Source organism: Glycine max, chromosome 12 (assembly GCF_000004515.6).
Source record: "Glycine max cultivar Williams 82 chromosome 12, Glycine_max_v4.0, whole genome shotgun sequence".
NCBI classification, from domain to species: Eukaryota; Viridiplantae; Streptophyta; class Magnoliopsida; order Fabales; family Fabaceae; genus Glycine; species Glycine max.
In genome coordinates this window covers 16231013-16250795 of record NC_038248.2, presented here as the reverse complement: position 1 = coordinate 16250795, position 19783 = coordinate 16231013, and the positions used below count along the sequence as shown (strand labels likewise).

At 30.3% G+C, this 19783-nt stretch overlaps 1 protein-coding gene and 1 pseudogene across 1 annotated transcript; one reads left to right on the top strand and one right to left on the bottom strand.

Annotated features, from left to right (window-relative positions):
* Positions 1–255: 255 nt before the first annotated feature.
* LOC100794987 (putative anthocyanidin reductase) lies at positions 256–1757 on the top strand (annotated as a pseudogene).
* Positions 1758–7604: 5847 nt separating this feature from the next.
* LOC100785097 (uncharacterized) lies at positions 7605–10270 on the bottom strand. The gene is made up of 3 exons (XM_041007714.1): positions 10047–10270; positions 9011–9937; positions 7605–8453 (listed from the first exon to the last, which is right to left on the bottom strand). The coding sequence occupies exons 2-3, from the start codon at positions 9705–9707 to the stop codon at positions 7822–7824; spliced, it is 1329 nt and encodes a 442-aa protein (XP_040863648.1). The 5' UTR covers positions 9708–9937; positions 10047–10270; the 3' UTR covers positions 7605–7821.
* Between the last annotated feature and the right edge of the window lie 9513 nt (positions 10271–19783).

Below are 19783 nucleotides of genomic sequence, written 5' to 3'. Positions count from 1 at the left end.
ATTCACGATCAACAGTTTTTGTAGTATCTGATGGGCTAACGAAACTCGAAATCAATTTCTTCCTTATCTGAACAATGAATTATAGTATATATGTTTGCTTTGTCTAATAAAAATATTTCTAAATACTATGCTATATGTTTCATTTTCTTTTGTCTAAATGTACAAGCAAAGTCATTGCACCTTCTGTCTCTCTGTGGAAGGGTGGTGACCAATTGAGATTTTTCCAAGCGGATTTGCATGAAGAAGGAAGCTTCGATGAGGCTGTTAAAGGATGTGTCGGCGTGTTCCATATTGCTGCTTCAATGGAGCTCAATGTTAGTGACAAAGAAAACAATGGTAATGCCATAAATATTATTTAATGTTTTCCATGAACCTGACATACACAACAAGAAGGACTTTTCACTTTTGTACTTTATAAAATGGTAACTTGAGAAATATTCCTTGTATTAGACTGGCAGAGGCTTTTGTTCAAGCGAATATAATTAACCCTGCAATCAAAGGAACCATAAACCTTCTCAAGTCTTGTTTGAAATCCAATTCTGTGAAAAGGGTTGTCTTCACGTCTTCCATTAGTACCGTTACTGCCAAAGACATAAATGGAAAGTCGAAACATATTGTTGATGAATCTTGCCAAATCCACCCTGACACATGTATGGAACACACAAGCAAGTGGATGGGTAATAAGTAATGATTTAATTTCCCTAGTTGTTAAACTTTCATTTTACAACAAATTGGTTCCTTTCCCTAAGGGCTTTTTCTGTGGTGGCAGGTCTATGCACTTTCAAAGCTTCTCACAGAAGAAGCAGCATTTCAATTTGCAAAAGAGAACGGCATTGATCTTGTGTCAGTTATAACAAGCACTGTTGCAGGCCCTTTCTTCACGGCTAATGTACTAACAAGTGTTAAAGTTCTACTGTCGCCATTAACAGGTGATTTTATCATTAATCTACATCTTATTCGTTCATACACATTGAAATGACTTATTTTAGTTAGGTAACTACCATCTTAGCTAACTTCGTCCCCAGAGAAAAGAAAGTGTTATCTATTAGTATGTCTATGTATGTGTTAGAAATGAAAGCTATATTACTAAATGTTATATAAGTGTATCAACATTAAGTATTTTATTTCAATAACTTCTATTCAATTCATGAATTTGTGAACTTCGGTACTATCTCTTATGCCAAGTTCCCCCAATATATTGTACCTCTATGCTTCTAAGTGCATCGTGAAATACAAACAATGCAACATTAGACTTGTTTCGATAAAGTTCTACATGAGTTAAAATATTTTTTAGTTATTATCACTTAACCATATTGATCATAAAATGTAGGTGAAACAGAGTACTTCAAGATATTATCTGCTGTAAATGCAAGAATGGGGTCAATCGCTTTAGTTCACATTGAAGATATATGCAGTGCTCACATATTCCTAACAGAGCATGCTAAAGCAGAAGGTCGATACAAATGCAGCAGCCAAAGTTGTACATTGTCTAACTTGGCTACCCTTCTTTCCAAAGTGTATTGAAATACAAATATCTACAGGAAGACAGAGAAAAATTATGACAAAGTTCCCTCTGTGATTTCATCAAAGAAGCTAGAAGATTTGGGGTTTAGTTACAAGCATGGCCTTGAAGATATAATTTATCAAACACTTATGTGTTTCCTAGACTATGGTTATTTACCTCCTGTTTAGTCAGTATTAGTATAGTTTTTACCATTGTTCATGATTTTAAACAATTGAGTTCAACTAATTTGTATTTTGCCACACAAATAAATGTAGTTCACTTGCAAACCAACAACTTTCTTGAATTTTCGTTATATGTTATTTTCTCTTATTATGGCTACAACAATTCATAGCCATCGTTAATTATCAATAGAAATAGAGGCCTGCTGCCAAAAATTTTAAGCATGATATATATGACCATTAATTAGACCAAGATTTTGAGGAGTTGAAAAACACCAAGAACTTAAGTTATGCCTTAATCTGAATCAAAAACTTCAATGGTGGTCACTCCTTATCTTGAGTCTGTAGAGTAAATGAAGTCTAGACAAGAGGCTAATAGAGGCAAATCTCCTGAATAGGTGTGACCTAATTGTACTTTCATAAATAGATTTCTTTTTGTCTACATTGGGGACCATGCAAAGTCATTTACAAAGAAAATTTAGTTAAGAACTAGCTATAGGCAAAGGTAAACAACTGAACATAATAGGAAAGGTTGAGTTCAAAGTCTAGTTATACCAAAATAAAGCCATTTTTAGGAAGGTTTATAGCTATTTGGTATCTTTCAATCTTTGACATCTTAGCCTTCACTGTTTTATCCCTTTGTTTTTATTGCGTAGCTATCAACTAAAGCAACTGGCAAAGCCTGCTTCAAGTATTAAAGAGGGAAGCCCTTAAAATGGTTCATAAACCTATGCTCAGATGATTTAGCCTAAAATGCTTCTTCTCATGGCTTTTGCAGCCTTTAATTGCAAGTCAACAGCACCAAGGTCCTTTTGTAAATTCAAATTTACCAAACTATATACTTGACTTCAAAATTTGAAATATGTGGAGTTTCATTGAATGACCTCCATTCCAATCTAGGGAAGTGTAATGAGGGTTAGTACACATTTATGAGGTGCATGTGCCATGAGAAACGAAAGCTGTACAGATGTTACAGAATTGAAGTGGCACTACCAACCCCCACCAAGGTACACGCTCTGAGGAGTCATGGCCTTAGCAAGTGACCAATAAATTTACCATCTTCACACTTATTCTGCATGACTTGGTTGTGCATATGTTTAATTGTTTAAATAAATTTTGATCTTGTAAAAACTAAATAATAATAGTAATAAGAAAATAATTATATAATTTTTACTAATATATATACAAGTAAAAACATTTAATTGGGATTTTCTCATCGTTAAATAAAAAAGGTAATGATTATTAATATTAACTAGTCCATTATTCGTTCGTTCACACAGGTAAGCTGAAAAATAAAAAATTATAATATAGATATAAACTATACAGTTATAATATTATACAGAATTGTTATTTATTAAATTTAAAAACAAGTAAATGAGAAAATAAATTAATATAAACTAAAAAAATGAATCATCATCACATATAACTTATTTGAAGATTAAACAAAAGAAAATAGATATTATATAACAAAATAAAAATAACAAAGTTATAATATTTTTTTCTACAATATTATATTTTCTTTACCAACTTATTAAAGATTATTAATTTTATTAAATTTAATATGCAACATTTTAGTAAAATAAACCAATGAATTAGTATAATGAATGTATGAATGTGTATAGGCATGCATACATACATAAGACAAAATCAAATGATATGATGTTAAGTAAGATAAAGTATTTTTTTTGTTTATAAATTTTTTTCATATTTACGATTTTAGTTTCTAAATTTTTTGGTTAGTCCTGAAACTTTTTTTCCATCTATTTTAGACATTGAGCGATAATGTTATACTAATTTTATTTTAAATAAAGGTGGATACAATATTTAAAATATAAGAAAAAGTTACTATTAAATTGTAATTTATTTATTTTTGGTTTACGATGGCAGTATCAATATTAGAATTAAGAACTTATACAAACTAATCAAATTCTACTACTAGGATAATCCTAATAGAAAACTTTTAAGTTACAATCTAGAAATTTTTAAATTATCTAAAATTTTATATAGACAATCTTCAAAACAATTTAACGTAATTAGTTTTTTAATTTTTTTAAAGGATAAATAACATAATTTAATAATTAGATGAAAAAAACTTAACATTTGTTTTGACATGTAAGTGTCATCTAATCTTATATTCTTATATATTCCTATAGAGAGACCAGCCCGCAGGCGCAGGGTATGACATATGGGTCCGGACCTTATCTTAAACCGTTACTGCATGTTCACATCAAGATGATCTAATAAACTTCAAGCATGGCCATGGATAACTGATGAAAATGATCATTAAATATTAACAAAAACCTTTACATCACAAGGGAAGAAGAGACAAAACACAAACCTCAACTTTGAATATCTCACTTCTAAATTCCAATTCTTATGTTTGTCTTCAAGTTTAGAATCTCCTCTGTCTGAACTAGAGCCAAAACCATCGAAGAAGGGTCACATGCCATTCATTTGGGGTACATTAAATACAAAATTTAAAAACTTGCCATTTATGTACTAGGCTGAGGAGGTAAACTACATCACCCCAATTTCACACTATACATGTGGGTGCGTTTGAATTGGATTATTTCATTAATTAATTATCTAAGGCGTGAAAAACAAGATTATTAAGTCCTTTTATTAAACAGATACAAAATTATGATAAATATGACTTTTAAGATATCTATGCATTATCTTTAGTATCTATATATTGTCATTGTCAAATTTTATGCTGTCCATCAATACAAAGTTAAGATAAATATAACTTGTAAGATATTTACTGTAACATGACAATTTGTTATTAAATAAATATGTAATAATATTTTACAAAATAAATATGTAAAAATCTTTTACAATATCTATTTTTATAACATTTACTTATATAATCTAATCTGATCAAATTATTGAGCGCTTATGGAATCTAATATTAGATTGCACTAAATTATAATAAATATATTTTTTTTATTTAGGTTATGCTAGGTAAAACTAACTGGTAAGTCAACTAAAAGTTTTTAGTTTAGTTTATAAGTTAGAAGTTGAAAAATTAGAAGCTAGTTGATAACTTATAATTTAGTTAATTTAATATTTTTAATATTTGAATTGTATTTCTATTAACTTATTATCTTTTTTTTTAATTTTATATTGTAAAAAATGGTAAAATTAAATTATATTGTTTAAAATTATTTTTTTAACATTTGAATACTTTATTAATAATATTATTCAAAAAAATGTTTTTTATAAATTTTCTTAAACATTATTTTTTATTTGTATAACAAGAACTTGGATATATACACCTTTCACTTGTATGACTATGAAAAATCAAACTTTTTCAGACAATGAACAAAAAGATAATAGGTTTTAATTGAATTGAATAAAAGAATAGAATATAATAGAATTTCAAATAAAATAGAAAGTATAAAATTGAGAAGAAGAAAAAAGCTAGTAGCTTATAAGCTAGCTTATGGAAGATAAGCTACTAAGACTGTGTTCAACAAAACAAGGTGGAAAGTTAACTAGAAGCTGAAAGTTGAAAGCTAGTAATTGAAAAGTTGAAAAGTTAACTTATTAAATTAGAAGTATTCAATAAAACTAGATGGTGAAGTAGTTGAAAAGTGTAAAATAATAAAATCATGATTTATTTAAAAAAGATAACTAGGAAATTGGATAAATATATTGAGGATAAAAATAAAAGAAAATAAAAAAGCTAAAAGTTAGAAGTTAGCGTTTTTAAAAAAATGTGACTTCAAGAAGTAGTGTTTCAAAAAACAGTAAAAACTATTAAAAAAAATTGTTTATCGAACGGTCAAAACAAGATTTTCAGCTAGTAAAAAAAGATAGAAAGTAATTAAAATGTCTTGTCGAACATAGTCTAGAATAAACTTGTACACCAAACAAGCTTATTTTGATCAAAATAACTTTAAGCTAGTCAAAGGAGCTTATAAGTTCCTTAAAGAATTTACCAAATGTAGTCCTAGTCCAAGTCTATGTTACTTAATTAAATGAACATGCAACTAATATCCTTATATTTTTCAATTTGCCTATGAGAAAATTAATCACATTAGAAGGTTGGGATTTGACTCTTGCCCCTCCCAATTTTTTTAAAAACCTAAACTACACTTTTTATGTTATACCTTTTCAGAATAGGTGTCTCATAATAGTACAAAATAGCTTCCAAAATAGGTGTTCCGTAACAGTAAAAAATAACTTACAGAATAGGTATTCCAAAACAATAAAAAGTAACTTTTGCATTCTGAAATAGGTATTTCATAACAGTAAAAAATAATTTTTGGAATAGGTGTTCCATAACAGTAAAAAATAGCTTTTGCCTTTCAGAATAGGTGTTCCATAATAGTAAAAAATTATTTGTTTCATAACAGTAAAAAATAGCTTCTGGAGTGTTTGTTCCATAATAGTAAAAAATAATGGTTGAAAATAAAAAACATTTTATGTATTCTGAAATTCAATTCAATCTATGTTTCGGAATGGCCATAAGGCTATTGTATAGCTTCCAAAATTGTGTCTCCGGAATAATGATTGAAAAAAAAGTATTCTAGAATTGTCCTTCTAGAAGATAAAACACCATGTTCTGAATCACATTCTTACCTTCAATGGTGATGCACAAAGGAAGGAGGAGGGGGGGGGGGGGGAGGATGCTATCTAACGTCGTGACTCGTGAAGAGGAGGTCACAAAGCTAGCATGAAGAAGGTAAAGTCGTGCAAGAAGAAGTTGTCGTTGTAGGTGAAGGAGGTTTCATCACGAGAGTAGTTCAAACAAAGAGGAAGGTGTGACTTGAGAAAGGGTAGTTTGGTATTTTCTAATAGAAAGGGGGGGGGGGGGGAGGGTGTAGAATACACATATGGGAGTGTAGAATTCTAGGGGTATTCATGAATACAAGTCACCCATGAACCCGAATTGATCTAAACCAATTAAAACAGTTTGGATTGGGTATATTTTATGTTTGAGTCAAACCTAACCAATCCATTCAAACTGTTAAGTTTTTGGTTGGGTCACGGGTTTTAATATCCCATTAACCCGATGACTTGATTCGTTGACATGCTAATTTGTATTAAATTATTATTATTATTAATATAATTATTACTCTTATTTATTTTTATATATAACATATATAATATATATTTTAAATTTAAAAAAATCAATTACTATTATGCTTCAAATTTTGTTGCAGCAAAACTTGTTTTAGAACGTTTACTCTGCTTTTTAATGTTTCAAACTAATTTAGATTTAGTTGGTTTCAGTTGACACCACTCATTTGACTATTTAAGAACATTAAAATTATCAAACTATATTGTAATAATTTTAGTTTTTGGATTTTTTTTACTTCATGGGTGTGATGCTTATTTATTATATTTTTGTTTTTAAACCATATTTAATATAGTATGTTATGTTGTGATGATAATAATAATAATGTAATTCATTCTTTGATATTTGTTTACTATTTAACTACATGTAACGATTATAAATAATGTATTTGGTATTTCATTTTAATAAAAGATTTAGCTTATAAAAAATATTAGATTTTAAAAAATAGCAAGCAAATTTAAATATTTTAACTTATTAACTCAACTCAAACTCTTTACACATGAATTATTTTTTGGATTTTAATTTAATTTAAAAAAAAATCACCCCAAATTAATCCATCTAAATTTGATTGAATTAGAATACATATTTAATCAAACCCAACCGATCCAACCCATACACCCCTACTGAATTCAAATCCCTAGAAGGTTTACTAGGTTGCTACCCATTTTAATAATGCCCCGATCTTTTAGGCATTCAATTAATTAAACACCGACACAGAAGTTGCGAACAACTGCATTCTAGTGGAAATGTTGGATGGGTAATTATTAAAACTGGCTTAGTACTACCTTACAAGTCTTGCATATTTATTTCTGATTCTTGCACTTAATGTTGCCTAGTGTAGACGTAAAAATATTCATAGCCATTTAAGAAAAAAAATTACAAATGTATGAATGGGAGGTTCATACAATAAACACGAAGACGCACAATTTTGACTTGGGGAAAGAATCAAATTTCTTCGAAAGATGAATGGCAAAGAACCTCCATAAAGGCCAAAATAAGGGGGATCTATAAAACTACACAACATGTAAGAAACTTTGACTTTTGACCCTTTAGGTTCAAGGTTTGCAAATCACCACAAAGCAAGGAAGAAGAGCTCTAGGATTGAGCAAATAAAGCTCCTCAATGTTTGAATAGAGACCAACTTTCCCAGCCAATGAATCAAATCCTGTTTGTGCTGCCATTTCCTGAATGTTTTCTAGTGGCCTATGAACCCTTCCAGCAATTACTCTGCACACTATAAGTGCTTTTCTCAGTGATGGTTCCTCACCAATGATTTCTATGGACTCAAAAGCCCTTCCACTTGTAGATGTTGTGAAGACTCCAATACCACCCTTGAGCTCCTTCTTGGCTGAAAATCCATTCCTTATGATTCTGCAAACACAACACTTTTCTGATAGGCAGAGGGTAGAAGAGCCATTGAGACCAAGAGAGCATGAAACAGAGGTGCCATAGAACCTCAGAAGTTCATTCCCATCAGCAAGACATCTTGGATGCTTCTTCTGGAGTTTGCTGGCCTTGATCTTCACTGTCTCCCTGTACTCTTCAAATCTTGCAAGAGTCTTTTGCATGTTGTGAACCTTCAAAACTCTCTCAATTCTACCACACTGGTTTTCAGACTTTAACCAGCTAGTCCTGCATATGATCTCCACTATTTTCCTTGAAGAATCTCCTTCCACAAGTTCAGTCACTGCCAAGGGAAAGAACTTATTGCTCTTAAACTTGAAAATTGAAATATATGACACTTAAAATATGTCAAAACAATACAAAAATAGTAACAAACTTGGAGGTCATTGACACTTCAATCAATTTTGAATTATGTGGGTTGGAGAGAGAGAGAGAGAGAGACTGTTTGTCCTAGATATTTAGATTTTTGAAGGTAAAGCTGTTGGGAAATCCTAACCATAGTTCTAAATTGAAAAGGTAATGGAAAAAAGGAGATCAGTTTGGTTGTCTCAAACTGAAAAGTGTGTTGATTTTATAATATTCCTCACCTCAAGATAAAAAAACTGTCTATTTGATACGGATGTGGCCAGAAAGTTTGTGGTCAGAAGAATGTTAGGATAACCAACTTTGAGGGTCAAATAACAAATGGAAGAAAAATAAACAGCCAATGCTATAGTGAAGGTTACAAGCATTATATGTATGATGTGGTGGACCTTCACTTGAATATAGAAGCTAACCATGAAAACAGACAAGAATAAATACTAATAGATATGAGAAGGAAATAGAAAAAAAAAGTGTTACCAGCATGCTTGGACAGATGATGAGCTTCAGCAGCATCCCATTTGTTAAATTGCTCTCCACATTTGTGGCAAGTCACAGTTGAAGAGCCATTAGAATCTGTCTCAAGAGACAACCTATTGCTAGGATGAAGTCCAGCACCATGAGGACCAGACCCTTCTTTATCTGATAGGAAAGGAGATTTCCTTGGAGGAGTGGATGAAGTCCTAAAAGAAGGGTTAAAGTAGTGCATTGTAGGGTGCCCTCCAGGGCCTGGAGTACCAGGCCTCAAAGTCCCCACAAAAGTAGAACCACCAATACCACCTCCTCCAGCATTGCTACCACCACTTCCAACCCCTTCTTGGAACCCTCCATAGCCAGTTATCTTCAGCTCACACCTTGAGTTGCTCAGAATCACCTCATGAGTTATGGGGTTGAGGAACTCACTGCTCCCTATGGATCTTGGACTGCAACTTGGTGGCTTATCAAGATGCCTCTTGCTTCCATGGATTACATCTTTGAGATTTGCTATGGACCTTGAACACCCTGACCTCCCTGCTCTCTTTGTCAAGATTGTGCTCAACTGCTTCCTTGTTTTGGGGTCATGAACATCAGATGGCTCAGATTTGCAGTGTAAGGACTTCTTCAGAGAGAACCACACTGTTGGCATGTTATCCTTAATGTTTCCCTTTATCTTCTTTTTCTCTTCTACTTTCTCCATTCACTTCAACTACTAGACTCTCCTATGTTTCTGTGCTCTTCAACTTAACTCTCTCACAATCCTTATTCTCAAAAGGGTCCATCTCCATGTTTCCCTTTTCCACCTTTTCCTTAATGAAAGCTGAGAGAATGAAAAAAACTCAAAAAGACAACAACTTCCCCTTTTTTTTCTTTCCTCAAATTCCCTTCACTTTCTCAACTGAAATCAACTCAGCCATGCATCAAATGAGCCTAACAGCAAAACATGTTTCACAAGAGGGATCAAAGGGGGAAAAATAAAAAATACAACACCAAACTATTATTAAACACCTTGAAAACTCTCAAGTGCAGGTGTTGTTACCATGAAGAGCAGTGGGAGGGGGCACAGTTCTGCTTGTTCATCACACAGAATGAGTTTGGCAAGTTGCATAGGATGTGTCCGTGACCCCATCAGAGAGAGCAGCAAGTGAGACAAAAGGGACTCAAATCCATAGGATGAAGAAAAAACATGAATGAATGAGAGCATTAGTTAAAAACACGGGTGTTTGAAAATAAAAAATAAAAACAAAGAATCTTTGGCTCTTGGACATGGGAATTTAGGAACATGACAACTAACTTGGACAAACTAGGTACTGTGGCGCTAGTAAATGCGAGTTACCCATGCTGTACCTTTTATTTCTTTTTACATTGTATAACTGAAAAAACAAATATAGGTAAGATATGAGAGTGTAATTTATTATTTAAAAAAGCATGTAAAAATCATTCTAGAGTAAACTGATGCAAGTACAGTCATTTATATTGGTAATAATATCACTGCTGCTCATGAACATACATAATAAAACAATTTAGGGGAAGTTAAAAGTTAATGGGGAGCCTAGATGAGAAGAAATAAAATAGAGAAAACAATAGAAATTCATTTTTTTGTATTTTGGTTAAAATATAAAAGAAGAAAAGGAAAATATGATTTTCAGAAATAAAAATTATTGAAAAATCATTTTCTCTTCAATTTTAGTTTTTAATCCTATTTAATTTTTAAAACAAAATTAATAAGAGGTAGTTTTTCATAAAACTAAAAAAAAGAGTCGTGAGAAGTAGAGAGTAAATGAAAAGGGCAATTATATTCAACCAAAAAATTTACGCACAAGATGCATTTACCTTATTAGTGATTGAAAACATATAAATTTGGTATGTCGAATCCAATAAACACAAAAATAGCAGTACATGAAATAATTAAGTGATTTATGTTGTGGAACAAATTAAGTGTCGCTTTTAATATTTGTCTATGCTGTCAGCACATGAATGCATAGTGTTAACTTTTATTTTATGGGGAAGAAGTCTAACCCAAAATAATGCCACATGCAATCAAGTTCCGAAGGGAGAGGACCACTCAACTCAAGAGTTTATTTTAATTTGTCCAACTTTGAATAGTCTCTAAACTGTGGAATAAACTAGGATGAACCCCGAAAAAAAAAATTAAATATTGAATTTAATTATAACAAAGAGGAAAATATAAATTCCGTCCCCAACTTTGATCTTTTAACCTTGATTAACCAGTACTTTTTTTTCCTAAATTAACACTGATATATTTTATTGGACTACAAAAGACAATGAAATTCTTCCTACAAATATTTAATACAACCTAGGATTTAAATCTGAGATTACTAAAGCTGAAACATTTCGATGTAAAATTATTCTCACACTTAATGATTGAATAACCCGATATCATATTCTAAATAAACATGAGTATGTAACCCGTACACATAATCTAAATAATTTTATACCAACCTAATACACATTAATACAAACTTTCGATTTCTCACCAATTACCATTAATGTCTCTATTAAGATTTGGACCATAATGCCTAACAACCAGACAGTGATTAATATAAACCATGACATTGTGTCAGTGAACTTATCTAAAAGGTTGGCAACATGTCTGAGATTTTCCTTTTTCATGTCTGCAGCTTTTACAAGCGAAGTGCCTTTACTTCACAAGCACTTTTTCACCTATATGAAGAAGCAATCCTTATGCATCAGAAAGCAATTTTAAGCATAGTTTCAGCAAATTGCTTAATGTGCTAATTAAACAACATGTGCCCAAAAGTACAAGCTTTTGTTTGGAATTCATTTTCAATTACCTCTTAGTTCTGAACGCATGATAATAATATGTACCAAAAGCATACAAAGCATGATAATATGTTGGACAGAGCTCTTCATATTTTTGCTTGGTGTAAATTAATGAAAAGTTGGTGCGTTTGGTTAAGTGTTTATTAACTAGATTTGAAATTATTTGATTTTATATATGAAATTGATTTTTATTAAAAATGAAATTAAAATAAAGTGTCATGTTTATAAATATTCATTTTAAAGTAAGTTTATATTACAACTTAATATGATTCTTTAACTTAAAATGAAAATTTTATTTAGAGAATAAAATATGGAGTTATAGTCATCGATTAAAAGTTAATAATTTAAATTAATTCATATATTAGAGAGTGATTTGAATTGTATCAATATTGGTCAGCGGCTGAAAATGAAAACAGAAAGCTAATTAATATTTTTGCAATTGCTATGGTATATCTCCACCATATTTCAGCAGCCTTTCCTTTTTAGGAAAACAAATGCAATATCTAGTGTGAAGAAAAGGACAGAGTAAGGTTACGTTTAGTTTATCTATCGTTTAGCCTCCTTTAATTTATGTTTGACTCGATAAATTTAATTTGATGATATATTTGATTTTTCTTTAGAGTATTTTATAAACTTGCATTTGTTTCTAAACCAAGTTTGAATTGAAAATAATATTGTGATTATTTTTACAAACTCATTTTGTAATTCCTACTTAAGTATGTAAACTTTAATCTAAATATGCATTAAATATTTAAAGACTGAAGCAATACAATTTTACTAAAATTCAATTTCAAAATAATAAATTAAAAAAGGGTCATTGGAAAATTGGAAAAACAGAAAAACAATAACTCAGTAATCTTTAGCATAAAAATTTAGCTTTGTTGGCTGATTTGAGTGCATAACATGTCATCTACATTCAGATTATCATGTTCCAAATCACCATAATAGTGCTGTTGAATCATCAATAATATCTCGTTCACATAAAGTGATTTTTTATTTGTAAACCATGAATGATTAGGATCTAGCCCCACTTATTTTCCTCTATCTTTGGTCTCTTGGCGACATCAATGTGACTTCTACTTCTCACCACCCTAAATTTGGGGATTAGGGGTGTACAATTATGAACCCAAACTTCAAAAGCCAAAGTGAGCCCCTTGAAAAATATGAGAGCTCATAATTAACTTTGACCACTACAATTATTTTATCAAGTTTAGAAAATCGAAAAGGTGGTGAAAAAGATGCAAGATATGAGAGAGATTTGAAGGGTTTAAAATAAAAAAATTAAATGTTTTTTAAGCTAATTATTTTTCATGTAAGTTTATTTTTCTATTTTTAGTTTTAGTAAATTTTATCTTTTTATTGTAGTCCTTGAGAGATATTTTGTTTATTTTTCTATTTTTAGTTTTAGTAAATTTTATCTTTTTATTGTAGTCCTTGAGAGATATTTTGTTTATTTTTAATCTCTATAAATTTATGTTTTTCTAATTTTGATCCTGTCAATACAAACTTATCAGAAATTATAAATGAAAAATTTAGAATCTTAATTAAATAAATGCAAACTTACAAAAATTAAAAATGAAAAAAATATCTTAAAAAACAAAAATTAAAAAAAGTCTATTTACGGGAACTAAAATTAAAAAAAATAAACTTATAAGAATTAAAAAAATACTAACTTACTCAATATATATATATATATATATATATATATATATATATATATATATATATAAAATAAAAATAAAAGTTATACTGCATAATCAAGATAATAATAACTTTGGATGTGTCCTCTCTCATTTTCCTTTAGTCCTGTATTTCTTGTCGTTATGCTGCCCCTAATGTATTAGACAAAACATGCCAAAGTGGCTTCTGGTTGCAAGAAAACTACATAGAGGGTTAAGACAAAGCCAAGACTTTAGAATTTAAAAGCCATATAATTAATTAGTGTCTGAAAATGTGAATTCAAATTACAGTCATTGAGGACAAAAGCTAAGCCATGGATGGAATGAAACATGGGACAGTGTCATACAGAGTGTCACTGATGATGGTTAGGAACATGTGGTGGTGCAACCCACTGTTCAATTCATTGATTAAATGCAATCACATGCTAGCATTCCAATTTTGCCCTCTGGACCATGTTTGCTTCAATTCAAAACATTAAATATATTATGTGTTGCGTATAATATCTGACCCATTTATTGTTCACTTCTTTGGAATAAAATAATAAAAAATTGGGAAGTACTACGATATGTTCAAAACCTTAACAATATAAAGGTTATTTAAACATGGTATCTGTTATTTTGTTTTCATTGAGTTACTATCCACTCTTCAATTTAAGACCCGTCCCCATTTATGAGGGAGAGGTGTGGACATTTCATAAAGGATTATTCATGTTAGCGTCTGAAAATTTTGTCCCCACGTATGCTGTGTGTTGTGAATCATCCATGGCATGCCCTTATCAAGTTTAATGTTAAGGGATATGCACTTGTTAGATATGAGAATATATATAGTGCCACTTGTAACAATCAGATATTCAATTCCTTATCTTGTCTAAACATTTTTGTCTTTCTGTTTTTGAAGATTAAAAATAAAATATTTGTCTTGTGTATGACTCGCTCTTGAATGATGTTCATTCTGGCAAGCACAATTAATATCGCTATAATTTTAGTGTCTATGTTGATAAAAACAAAATATTTTTTCCAATTATCTGAAAGAAAAATTCATATAAAATACAATATATTCTGGTTGATATTCAAAGTGGAATTCAATTTTAGACTTATTAATTAATACTGTCAATTCAGAATATATACGGATATTGAGTTAAGATTATAAAAATTAAAAAGTATAAAAAAATGTAATTCAAATATCCAGTTCTGGTTTATATTTTTATAAGTGTGATCTAGATTTAAAAAAATCATATTATTTTTATAATATTTTTTTACTTATAAGAATGAAATACAATATCAAAAAAGTATATAACAACTCACACACTCGTTTAATCAATTCAACTAGACGCAATATATGTATATACAGTAAATTTGAGTTCTTAATTTTAAAATGAGATTATTTCTATATTTATTTTCGCTCTTGCACACACACTCCCTTATTTCCCTCATTTTATAATACATACCTTTCGAAATTTTATACCTAATTAACCAACATTTTTCATTCTTATTACTTATTCCATTAAAGAAATTACTCTATTTCCAGTTATTTAAAACATAATTGATTAAAACTAAAATATTTTTGTCAAAAAAATTCTGTGTAATTTATTTTATTATTTGAGCTTTAACTCCTCCACTTAAACAAAAATAAATATTTTTTAAAAAAATTATAACCCCAGATTTTATGAAAGTAATATATTTTTAGAACCATTGGCATTGCTCCACTGGAAAAATTATATAAAAAGAAAGGTTAAAAGAAATTTAAAAAAAATCTTTCTGGTGGAGGGATATGCCGTTTCAAAGACCCAATCTATAATGCAATTTATATATTTACATCTTTGAACAAAACAAAACAAAAAAACACCTCTGAACTTTATTAATATACCTCTTATATAATAAGTGTAAAAATTTTATTATGTATTGTAAAAAATTTAACTTTTCAAAAGTAAAACTGATATATTTTTTACATTGCGAAAAGTGCTTTCTAAAAATGTTAAGTTTTAATTTTCTAAAAGTTACTTTCTCAACCAACTCATAGAAGAAAAAGAATGGACATCAATTGCCTTTAAGTTGCTTTGTGTTTGGTATGCAGTGATATATTCACTTTCTCAGTTTCTTTAAAAGAAATCTTAGGGGGGAAAAATGAAAATTTGAGATTTTGGAAGTGATAGTAGGAATGAATATGAGTCCATGGAAATTCTCGTGATAAATCTTCCCATCACTGCTGTTAGATTATTTTAATTTAATATTATCTCATGTAATTATAGAATGATTTTAATAAAAGGATGTCTAATGTAATGGTTATTAGACTTAAATGTATTAAAGTTATTGAGATTATTTTTGTTTTATTAAAATTAATTTTCCTCTCTTCTCACTTCATTAACGGCAATATTGACATTAAAGAAAAAAGGAATTTGAAAAGAAAATAATGAAGAAAATTATCAAAAAATTTCTTTTTAAAAAAGGGATAACTTCTCTCTCCTCTAATAAGTTTTCATTTTTCACTTAGATTTCTACACCATCCTAGGGACCAAGGAAAGGAAATTCAAGAAGAAAGAAATACTAACTAGAAAATTTTAAAGTGCATTATGGATCTAGTTAGGTTTTCTAAATCTTTTATAGAAATTATAGAATATTATACTAGTGAAAAATATGTTATCTAAGATCCCTAAAGTGTAATTTTCTTATATGATGAACTCAAATAAATTACAGATAATAATAAAATTTTTTAATAATTGATATTAGAGTACGATTAGAGATAATATATTTTTCCATTATAGATCATTTACTCTATTTTATTTTCCTCTTCTGAAACGAAAAGTACAATAGACGTAAAAGAAAATGTTTTGCGCTGCACATAAAGGAAAAGTAATGTTTAATTTTGATCGACAATGTGATATCTCGTTCTTTGCATATGTTATGCATAGTATATGTTAATTTGGAGATTACATGACAATTGGTTTTCATTTATGGCCTCTACGTTGAATATAGTATAAGGAAAAGCTATATGTGCATTTGTTTATGGCTTGCGTTTTCTTATGTGATGCGTATGAATTTTTAATTTTTTTTCGATTGGCACAAAAATGAAAGTGGCATATATATATTGAATGATATATATGCTTCTATCGAAAATGGAAGATTATTGTAATTATAATTCTTTTATGTCTTGTATGTGATAGAAATTTATGTACTTGGATTTGCACTAATAATCGGTGTTGCATTTGAAAGGCGATTGCCAAAATTATTTTTGCATAAAAAAATATTTTTTGAATTATACAGTGAGATTTAGTTCTCAGTTAGTTGATTAATTTAGATAATGATGCTATGAAATTATCATGTTTTGGTTTATTAAAATTATTAATTATAAGGCATGCATGAGTTACCCAAACTGAACCGTTGCTTATAATTAATGATATTAAAGATTTGTTTTCATGCTTGTTGAGTGTATGTGTATCCAAAGATAACATGCATGTCAAGAATAATATGATTTATTTCCCATTAAAGTATATTTATTTGACATCATTATTAATATGGATATGTGTTTATTTATCACCCAAAGGTGAACTTAGATGCATGATTAAAGTTAATGTAGTTTGAATCCATTAAATTTTCTCAAAGCATTAATGTATGTGAGTTTGTTTGAATGTATACAGCTATGCCTAATATGTTTGCTTTTAGTAAACTAAAGATCAAGTTCAGTGGGTTGAACTATGCTGATTGGTCTGAAATGATCTAATTTCAACTGAGTGTAGTGGACTCGGACTTAGCATTGGTTATGGATGAAAGCCCTCTAATCATTACAGAGACCAATATTGATGTTGACAAGCCTCTCTAAGAAGCTTGGGAGCAGTCTAATAGATTGGCTTTGAACTTGATGAGATTTACTATAGCCGCAAATGTGAAGCTATGTATGCCCAAAATAAATAATGGAAAGGAATTCATGAAATTGGTCAAATATTACTTGCAATTTGATATTACTGACAAGTCAATTGTGGAGAATTTATCAAGTGAGCTAACAAACTTGGTCTTAACCAATTCATGATCATCTGACATAGATGGTTAATCTGGAAGCAAAGTTGAATTCCATGGAGATGGAAGTGAGTGAGTTCTTTCTAGTACAATTTATTTTGAATTCTCTTCCAACTGAATTTGGCCAATTTCAAGTGAAATATAACACTCTTAGGGAAAAATGGAATTTTCAAGAAATTAAGGCCATGTTATTTCGGGAGGAAGGGAGATTAAAGAAAATGAAGGACAACTCAATTCATCTCATAACTCATGATGGAGCCAATACTAGCTAAACCAAGCCACGTAAGAAGGGCAAAGGCAAATTCAACTTAAAGGTTAAAGATGGAGGAGTCCGTAAGGAAAAAATGTGCTACTTTTGTAAAGAGAGTGGTCACTTCAAGAAGGACTACCCAAAAAGAAAGAAATGGTTTGAAAATACTAGTATATTTTATATGTGTATAAATTTTGAATCAAATCTTTTTGAGGTGCCTAATAATAACTGGTGGCTCTGTAGCAACTACTCATGTGTCACATATTATGTAGAGATTCCTTTCGATCCAAACCATAAGAGGAACTGAAAAGTTTCTCTACATGGGAAACAAAATGAAGGCAAGAATAGAGGGCATTAGAACATACAAATTAATCTTGGACATTGGGTGTCATGTAGATTTCAAAGGATGTCTCTATGTACCTAGATGTGTTAGAAATTTAGTTTTTGTAGCAAAGTTGGATCATTAGGATTTAGTTTCAAGATTGAAAACAACGCATTTTCTATGTTTAAGAATATGCACTATTATGATCTGGTACTTTAGTAGATGATTTGTATTGTTTCAATCTTGATGTAAAGTTTAAAGAATCCTTGTTTAACGTTGAATGTGATGTTAGTAGCAAGCGTAATGTGCATAATGATAGTTATGCTTATTTGTGGCATCAAAGATTAGGTCATATTTCCAGAGAAAGGGTAATGAGGTTAATGATAAATGAAATTTTACCTTAATTGGATTTTAGTGATTGGGATATATGTTTCAATTGTATTAAAGGAAAATAAACTAAACAAATATCAAAGAATTCTACTACAAGAAGTAATGAACTTTTTGAATTGACACACACTGATATTTGTGGACCTTTTGACATTCCATCTTGGGGCGGTGAAAAGTATTTCATATCCCCTTTATTGATGATTTTTCACATTATTGTCATTTATATCTTCTGCACGAAAAGTCTCAATCAGTGGATGTCAAAGGTATTCATTGATGAGGTGGAAAGGCAGATAGATTGAAAAGTGGAAGTTATAAGGTCTGATAGAGGTGGTGAATTTTTATGGAAAATTTAATAAAAGTGGACAATGTCCATATCCATTTGCAAAGTTCCTTGAAAGTAAAGGCATATGTGCACAATATACTATGCCTGGCACAGTGCAACAGAATGGTGGGGCTGAAAGGTGAAATCATACTCTAATGGATATGGTTAGGTCTATGTTGATTTATAGTACTATACCTTTATGTTTGTGGATGCATGCATTAAAGACCGTTGTGTATCTACATAACAGGGTTCCTAGTAAGACAGCTCCTAAGAACCCTTATGGACAGGAAGGAAACCCATTTTAAGCCATCTCCATGTTTGGGATTGTCCGACAGAAGTAAAGGTGTATAATCCACGAGAAAAATAAGCTTGATGCAAGAACCATTAGTGGTTTCTTCATTGGGTATCCTGAAAATTCTAAAGGTTATAGATTATATTGTCCTAACCATAGTACAAGAATAGTCGAGTCTAATAATGCTAGGTTCATTGACAATAGTTAGTTCAGTGGGAGTCAGAAATCATGAAAGGTGGATATTGTAGAGACTCATGGTAAATCTTCTTCACCTATAGTTTCTCATGAAGATGTTGTTCCTTTGGTTATGTTATAGTCAAACAACACCCAGAGACAAAGTAATAACATTAATAACCCACAAGATGAACACATAGGTAATGAACTAGTAGACAATGTGCAAGTCACAAATGAACAAGTGATAGAAGAGGCGTAAGAAATAACACCAACGAGGTCTGAAAGGCAAAAGAAACCAACTATTTCAAGCAATTATGTTGTGTATTCACTTGAGCATGAATGTGAATTGAGCATTGATGAAGATCTAGTCTCATTTAGACAAGCCATGGAAAGTGACTATTCTAAAAAGAGGCTTAATTGCAATGAAAGAAGAGTTGAAATCAATGGATGACAATAAACTATGGGATCTAGTTGAATTGCCTGAAGATTCTAAACGAGTTGGTTGTAAATGGGTCTTTAAGACCAAACGTGACT